We start from the raw sequence: 8,708 nt of genomic DNA on the forward strand, positions 1-8,708 counted from the left end.
CCCCCCCCCCCAAATAGACGTCATTGGCTTTAGAATGAGCAGAGAAAGACACAAAGGAAGTAGATGGCAGTAAAGGGAAGAAACTGACCATTTAGTGTTTTACTGTATGAAGCTGAGACACTGTGGGGTTTCTATGAGAGTATCTATGTGCTGAATGTTGCTGCGTGCAATAGGCATGCCCTTGTTTTAATGCGCGAGTCTCCAGAGAACTCGGGGCAGACGTGGCCTTTGACCTAAACCCATGGCTAGAGCTTTCTTCGTTTGGAGGCCATAACACCCTGAGCACCTTAATCAACCAGCGCCGATGCAGAATTCCAATTTCAGAATGCATTATTCTGCACTTGTAATCTTTAGTCTAAGGAGTTAAACCTTGACTGAATGATAAAAAGTGGCTTTCAAGCCAACGAGGCAGCAACCTCACAACCATCTGTTCTCTCTTTTGCTTTTCCAGAACACTGCAGACCTGTCACGATGATGCTTCTAAATTTGTGCACCTCTTGGCCAAGCCTGGCTGTAATTACCTGGAACAAGACGACTTTATTCCATTCCTGCAGGTACTGACTGCAGCACACCCAGGGAGAGAGCAGGACTTGGCAGTGTGGGATGGCAAAATTGCCCTGGCTTGGGTGGTGCAAACTGAGCTTAATTTGCGGCATGCCCTTCTGAGACCTTCCTTGTTTATGTAAAGAAGGGAGAATTTGTGGGTTGTTGTTTTTTTTAACATTGCCATGCAGGCGTATTCCTAATGCATGTTCATATTTTGTCACATTACGACCACATACCTGTGAGGGTTGTATTCCAATGTACTTCACTGCATTTTTTTTCCAGTTATATCAACACAAAGTGATGCATAATTGTGTAGTGGAAGGAAAACTGTTTTTGTTTTTTGTTTTTTTCTTGTGTACATTTGTATTCAACTCCCTGAGTCGGCACTTCGTAGAACAATGTTTTGCTGTAGTTACAGCTCCAAGTCTTTTTGGGTGGGTTTCCACAACATTTGCGTATCTACAGATTAAAATTCTAGACAATTCTGTTCACCTGACTAAAGACGATACAATTTGTTCTCTAGTGTTCTCCAAAATATTAGTTCAACAACCAGCTGCGATTTTGCTTGGCTTAACTTACACACAGACTCTTTAAGTATTTGCCCCTGATTTTATCAAGGGGTATCACAAATACAAGAGTGTCAAATACAAAATGTGTGCCACGTTTTTTTTTGTTTGTTAAAAAAAAAAAAAAAGTAGCAAATGTGTAGTTTTCCTTCCACTTTGCTTTAGTATCTCTGCTTGTGTTGTCATTCCATCCGGCAGGTTGTTCGTGGGCCAAACCGGCCCTTCCCTGCACCTGATTCACATTCATGCTTGCGTGCGAGAGCTTTCAGTCTGAGCCGAACACCGGTTAACGTAGCGGCAGAGAGTCTGTGTGGCACACGCTGTTTAATTTGTACGATTCCTCTCGGCGAATCGCCTTTGACTGTTTTGATGAATGAAAGGTGGATTGCAGTGGAGTAGATTTGACTGTCCCGGCCTGTTTCCTGTGGCCAGTGATTTATGTGTTTTCTATGATTTAATTTCTCCCAGTAAGAGTCAAAGAGGCATGACGGCTGCCACGGAATAAGGCCTTTTAATTTCATTGCCACCGTCGCATTTATGTCGACGCTTTCTTCCTTTGGTGGGTGCCAGGAAGGCTGGGTAGAGGAAAGGCATGAAGAATTGTTTTAATAAGACTGTAACTGCAGTTTATTAGATGCTTTAGTGACTTCATGGCATTATGAAAGTAGTAGTATTTGCTCAACTGTCTCACTCAGTGCTTTAAGATTTCACAGGAACATTTGTGTTGGCCGGCTTCTCTCGGTAATCTCTGATGTGCTTTCTGCTCCCATGAGAATTGTGACAAAATGTGCAAGAGGCCGACATCTGATGTCTCTATTAGCATGGATTCATACTCCTGTTCAGGCAGGCTTTGGGATATATCTTTCACAGATTTAAACCAGATGCTGACTGTTACTTAGCTTGTCTTTGAAAGTAACGGTGTAATTTACCAGAACGTATCTGTTAAAGTGGCGGTTGTAAAACTTCACAGGGCTAAAAATGATTGTTTCTTTTTGTGGAGCAAAAACTGAGTAAACCATCTGTACTTTATGCTTTCAGGATGTAGTGAACTCGCATGCAGGCCTGGCCTTTCTGAAAGAAGCACCGGACTTCCACTCGCGATATATCACCACGGTACGTGGGGAAAGAAAACCCATTCACAGGGCGATGGTACCGAACAGGGTTTTCTGTTTCTGTGTCATTTTTGGAAGTTAACACACCGCTGATTCTTTTCCAGGTAATTCAGAGGATATTTTACAATGTGAACCGGTCATGGACTGGAAAAATAACCTTTTCTGAGCTCAGAAAAAGTAATTTTCTTCAGGTAAATCTCATAATTGCTTTTTTTTTTTTTTTTCTTCTTCTTCTTCTTATATCTGGTGCTCCATGCAAATTTATTCATACACCCTTTAACATTTCCACATTTGGTCACCTTACAACTATTAACTTCAAAGTATTTTGTTGATACTCTGTTGGATCAAAGCGAAGTAGAAAATGGTTGGGAAATAGAAGTACTAAGACAAAATATGGTACATTTAGTCTCTCTTTAGTTGAACTGAAAAGTATTTATATTTGTCCCTTCAGAAGCTGAAGTCTTTTCCTATTTATCTTTGCAAAATAGCGTAAGCTGAGTAAGACCGGACAGTTCTGGCTTTACCACCTAAAGATAACGGTTGTTGGCTTTAAATATGATTTTATCAATCAAACCACATTTTATTTGTATAGGTTCAAATTACATCAGCATGTAAAGATATTAAATATTGCCTTATTTTAAGTACTCATTAAATACAGAGAGAGTTAATATTTTATAATTATATTAATACATTCTGCCACCTATGGACCTTTGAGGCATGTTTTGTTCATTATTTTTAATCCTTTATTTAAATGGGAAAATCTCTCGAGACTCATTGTCTCATTTACGAGAGAGATCCGTCAAATACATCAACAACAAATGGCATAAAAACAATAATAATAGAATCTAATTAACAATTCTAAGAATCAAATGTTCACAGTGATGTGCAGTTTTGTTGTTTTGTCGTTTACAACTGCTCCTTGTTTGTCTTTTACATTAAATATGTATTTTAAAAAAAAACATTGAATTTTGTGCTTGTAAGGAGAGAAACTATGAAAAAATTTCCAAAGATGGAATCTTTGTGAAGACACTTTTTTTTAATTTGGGGATACGTATATTATTTTTTTATTTTTTTTGTTAGATCATACTAGACTATTGGGTTGAATGTCACATGGGTAGAAAAACATTTTCCCGTTTTCCTGCACAGAATGTGGCGCTGCTGGAGCAGGAGGAAGACGTGAACCAGCTGACAGAATACTTCTCCTACGAGCATTTTTATGTGATCTACTGCAAGTTCTGGGAGCTGGACTCTGACCACGACCTCTACATTGACCAGAAAGACCTGGTGCGGCACAATGACCAAGGTGAACCAGTCGCCATCACTTAATCACATCAAAAACTCTTCCCTACCTTTTTATTCAACACCAAGCCATTAAATTTGCTCCATTTATGACATTTTTGTTATTTCTCCAGAATCTGAATGGGCTGATAGGAGAGTTTTGTAGCACCGTATTCGCTCCTCACCCCCAGCCAGTTAAAATAGATTAATCTCCCCCTCTCTTCACACCACATGTTTTTAGCTGATGATTCGAGGGTGAGGCAAGGGAAATAAGACACAAGATCAATAAGAGAGCAGCGTATATACTCTGCTTCAATGACGCCATGTCTGGAACAATTTCTAACACTATGCGGTCACAGCGATGACCACCGTGAGTTATGGTGCTGTCACAAAAACCGAACTGGAAAGAATGAGAACGGGGGCCACATGTGTCGAGTTGTTCGGTGACCAAGAGAGAGAGAGAGAGAGAGAGAGAAAGAGAGAGAGAGAGCTCTGTTGTAAGCCACCGCTCCACTTTGTGTTTTGCAGCCATTTCCCAGAAATTGATTGAAAGGATATTCTCAGGAACAGTTACAAGGTGAGTCGAGTATCAGAATATGTTGTTAATGTACGCTACCAGTATTTATCCTCTTTACCTGCTGCTGTTGTCATCAGGGACAGACGGGTGTATAAGGAGGGAAGGCTAAGCTACGCTGATTTTGTTTGGTTCCTCATTTCTGAGGAAGACAAGAAAACCGACACCAGGTATCTTGACATTTGGCCGCACTGATTGTATCATCCTTCGTTCTCGTTTTCTAAACCGATTGTATTTTTATTTTATTTTTTCCCTTTGCAGCATAGAGTACTGGTTCCGCTGCATGGACCTGGACGGGGACGGGGTGCTCAGCATGTATGAGCTGGAGTACTTCTACGACGAGCAGTGTCAGAAACTGGAGGCCCTGGCCATCGAGCCCCTTCCATTCGAGGACTGCCTCTGCCAAATGCTCGACCTCGTCAAGCCCGAGGTGGAAGGTCGGCGCTGTTTCACATTTATCCGCGTAGTGCTCAGTCCGGCTGTCCCCGGTGGCAGATGCACAGGCGCGTTTTCAGGCCAGATCATTGATCATCGGCCGAGGGAACGGTTACAGATGAGAGGACTAACTGGGCCGCCTGCGGCCAGCTGCTGGTGTCATCCACACTGTCAACAAATTCCCTCCAACACTTAACTCCTCCACTGTGTGATTTAGAAGTTCACAGTGGGGTATGCGTGTTTAGTATTGACGACCACTGCTGGAATGTGACCCAAGTGCAGCCCAATGGTGTGCTGCACGAGTGGAGTTGTATAAAATTACACGTAACCCAATATGGAACAACCTCTTCACCGAGATGTTTTTCCCGAACAGTAACTAGGCAGAGCGACCTAAAGTATTCGAACAGATTGTGCGGGGGGGGGGGCAGTTAAAATTCTTCAGGTAGGTAATATTATAAATTCAAAGAATATCCATACCGCTGCCAAGACGTGTAACTTTAAAGCCTATTGCTTCTCTGCAGCTGAGCAGAAACAGCTTTGAAGCCTTCGTTGTCTTTCCCGCAAATACACTAACTGACAAAACCAGGAGTTTCAGCTACTTTCCATGCAGACTGAGCGTGTGCATGGGCGGTTATACGGTTTTAAAAGTCAGGATTAGTATCTGGAAGGCGGCTGAAACATTGGCTACATTTCTTGCTCCGTCTTAAATCCCATTCAGTACAACAACACACCTCAATGGCGAAGTTTAGTCGAGGAAACAGTTGGACAAAATATTAATTTTAATTTGGTATTTGCTGATTAATCAGGTGGTTTATTGATTTTACTGGTTGCAGCACAGTTTTACCAGGACCTGCAAACTGGCTGAATATCAAAACAATTAAAGATTATTCCAAAATGATCGTTTATGATAACCTACCCCTAATTTATTTCCACTTTTAAACGCATAAAACTGTCTGGTAATGCTGGAATATATTATTAGTAATATTTTTAGAGTAAGCAAAGGCATAAAATGGACAAACGATATTCATTCTATTCCAGAATTATTCACACTGTTGTCACCTACTAAGTGAATGGAGTCCATCTGGATGCAATTTAAACTCATTGTAAATTCAGTTGCTTGGTAAATTTAAGAAATGTAAATACTTTTTAAAGCCACTGTTTGGGAACTTGAGAGTTTTTTCTTTTGTTTATTTTTGCATTGGGTAGATAAGATAACCCTGCGGGATCTCAAGAGGTGCAAGTTGGCCCACATCTTCTTTGACACTTTCTTCAACATCGAAAAGTACCTGAACCACGAGCAGCGGGACCCTTTCTCTGTCATAAGGGTGCGTAAGACGCGATGGGTCAGGGTCATCCTCCCATCAGAGGTTAGGTCCGTTTTCTAACCACTGCTGTTTTGTTTTGTTTCTTTTTTTGTTGTTGTTCCAAGGAGGCCGAGACGGACGGCCAGGAGGTCTCAGACTGGGAGAAGTACGCAGCAGAGGAGTACGACATACTGGTGGCAGAGGAGGCTGAAAATAATCAGTGCAACGATGTGTAAGTGTGACGGCAGAAAACAGCTGCAGCTCCAATAATCGGGGGGGGCAGATTTTATTAAAAATATCGACGAAGCGCAACGTCCACCTGTTGGGAGTCTTTCAGAAAAGTTTAATCTAGACATTTTCTGCTTCATCTGATTGTAGAAATACCATTGTGTTTTTAACTGACCGTGCTTTAGAGTTACATCAGTTAGAATTTAACGTTTGCCGTACATTTATTGATGCTAAGAAAGGACGAAAGAGAGCTTCTTAAAGGTGTTTGAGCTGAAAAGTCTGGTTGTTTTGAATTGTCTGTCATGGTGGCCGTTTTATGTAGCCAGCTTGCTCTGACTGAGGATAATGTGCAGCAGCAGATGAGCTCCCCCCAACCCCCGCCCCTCTGACAGTGAATCAGTGATAAAACCAGGCTGTTGACAGGCATGTTGTGTGGCGCTTTTAGGAACACCACTGACCTCTAAAGACAGGCAGCTCCCCAGAGAGCAGGTAAGACACTCAGGGTTTCAGCAGGGACAAGAGTTTTCCTCCTTCCCTTTTTTTTTTTTTTTTTGTTCCTTCTTTCTGGGAAAGTTTCACCCTTAAACCTACTCCTAGCGTCTATCCTCTCCCCGCCAAATATTCGCACATTCAAGACAGAAAGTAAACCTGGGAGTTTATTACCGAAACTTACATCTTTTACATTTAAATCTCTATTTTACCTGAGGTGAAAAACATGAAAGCTCCTCCACATCTGTCCCTGCCGTCATGTGGTGCTCCCGTGTCCTTTCCGGTTACGTCTGCTTGCTAAAAGACGCAGTTCAACGTCATGGATGAATCTGTTTTACTTGCTTTCTTGCCATGAAGACTAATTTCACTCATCCCGTCCTTTTGGCGTCCTTTTAAAGCTTTATCGGCACCATGTGGTGAGCTTGTAGAAAACCGGCGATCTCTCTTGGAGAGTTGTCGTCGACGAGAAAACGTCTTCTGCTGCCAGGTTTGATTATTCTTCAACTCCTGGCAAGAAAGCAAGCGTGTTTCCTGCCTGTGTTCATAGCATGGATACGTTTACCCCATATTGCTGTTGAATGTGTAGAAATGGCACAAGTTTTTAATTCATTTAAGAATATATGTTTTTGTCATTCTTTCTATCAAATTTAGCTCTCACACACAGTGAAATCCAGAAGTGTTGACACCCCTTGAACTTGTCATATTACAACCACAAAATGTCCCGTTTTAACCAGATGGGCCAACACGACTGCAGTTCAATTCAAAACTACTTTATTCATCCCAAAGGGAATAAATAAATCTACTTCATTTGCTTTTGTAAGATCTTTTCTGGTCATATGGTTAGATGTTGAAGTAGGAGATGTGATCCTTGTGATTGGTGGTTTAAACTTCTTCCTTCTCTCCTTTTCAACTCCTCTAGGATTCGGGTTCATAGTTCAGGGTATTATTTGAGCTTCGAAGCTAGTCGGCTGCTCACAGTTGTGCAAAAAAATAAATAACCCTGCATAACCCGTAGATACCAATTGTCCAAAAATGATTTTTTTAAAATCCTTCCAGCTGCACAGCATCATAAACCAGAGGGAACAATCGTCCCAAACATGCAGAACCAAAACCAAAAAGATTATAAACATTTTCTTTTTTTTTTTTTTTTTTTTTTTGGAAAAAGAACAAATCAGGACGTAGGAGAGCAACACCAACATACTACTGAGTCATGTAGTTCTAGAAAGACAGCAGCACATAAATGTGAAGCGAAAGAGAAATTGTGACAATCTGGAAAGAGTGACATGCTTTTGTTTTCAGCTCAGAGCTTCACTTTCCAGCAGGAACCAAAGATCTACATCTAAATCCAACTAATAATCTGCTGCAAGGCCTGAATATCGATTTCAATCTGACTGATCCGGAGCTTTGTTGCACAGAACATTAGCAGAATGGAGAAGGATTTCAGTTTTTAGATGTCCGACGCTGGTAGAGACGGAAAACCGTGCATCACCGTCCATCAGCTTTGTATTGGTCCATCCCGAAACACATTTAAAAAATCCCAATGAAATGCAGTTCAAAGGGTGCGAATACTTTTGCAGGAACATGTACCTGTTAGAAGAGCCAGCCAACCGACAAACAAGAAGTTTGTCGCTCGGCTGGCGCTTCGAACAGTGTCATAAATCTCGGAATACATTTTCACCATGATTGTTTTAAATCCAGCATTAATTAAAAGCACCTGGGCGTCCCGTAGAGAATTTCCAGAGGATTTATTGGTATCCAACCACTGTGTTATTGGTAATCCCCGTCTCCTTGTGTCTGTTTAGGTATGATAATCCCTTGAGCCCGTTGGGGCAGCACATCTCCAGCGAGCTGGGTCTGACAAAGAGACACTTCTTTGAGATCCCCACGCCACACTGCAACCTGGACATGGATGAATACGAGTACGAAGACGACTTCGAATGACGCCCCCCCCTGCCCTCTTCCATACATACAGTCAACGTGACGTGGTTATGAAAACAGCGTCACGCAAAAAAAAAAAATCAACAGACGCAAGACTCAAAAACCAGAAGACGCCTTAGACATCTCAAAGTCCCGCACGTCTAATGAACGAATGGTTTAAAAAAAAACGTGTGTGGCGCTGCAAGGTTTTCAGCACTCAGAGAGGCAATTTTATATTTTCATGTGTTACACTTAAAAA

At 41.7% G+C, this 8,708-nt stretch overlaps 1 protein-coding gene across 5 annotated transcripts in view; it reads left to right on the forward strand.

Annotated features, from left to right (window-relative positions):
- Window positions 1–8,708, forward strand: part of ppp2r3b (protein phosphatase 2, regulatory subunit B'', beta) — a 27,248-nt gene extending 18,540 nt beyond the window's left edge. For 3 of the 5 annotated variants that reach the window (XM_015014748.1, XM_015014749.1, XM_015014753.1), the window contains 10 exons: window positions 452–554; window positions 2,151–2,225; window positions 2,329–2,415; window positions 3,371–3,527; window positions 4,031–4,079; window positions 4,157–4,246; window positions 4,338–4,513; window positions 5,718–5,836; window positions 5,941–6,047; window positions 8,335–8,708. In XM_015014748.1, coding sequence (XP_014870234.1) covers window positions 452–554; window positions 2,151–2,225; window positions 2,329–2,415; window positions 3,371–3,527; window positions 4,031–4,079; window positions 4,157–4,246; window positions 4,338–4,513; window positions 5,718–5,836; window positions 5,941–6,047; window positions 8,335–8,473 — 1,102 coding nt within the window. In that variant the 3' untranslated portion in view covers window positions 8,474–8,708. The other 2 variants (XM_015014752.1, XM_015014751.1) reach the window with 2 other exon arrangements.

This window comes from Poecilia latipinna, unplaced genomic scaffold, assembly GCF_001443285.1.
Source record: "Poecilia latipinna isolate Pla-1442-1.1 unplaced genomic scaffold, P_latipinna-1.0 Scaffold1844, whole genome shotgun sequence".
Taxonomy (NCBI): domain Eukaryota; kingdom Metazoa; phylum Chordata; class Actinopteri; order Cyprinodontiformes; family Poeciliidae; genus Poecilia; species Poecilia latipinna.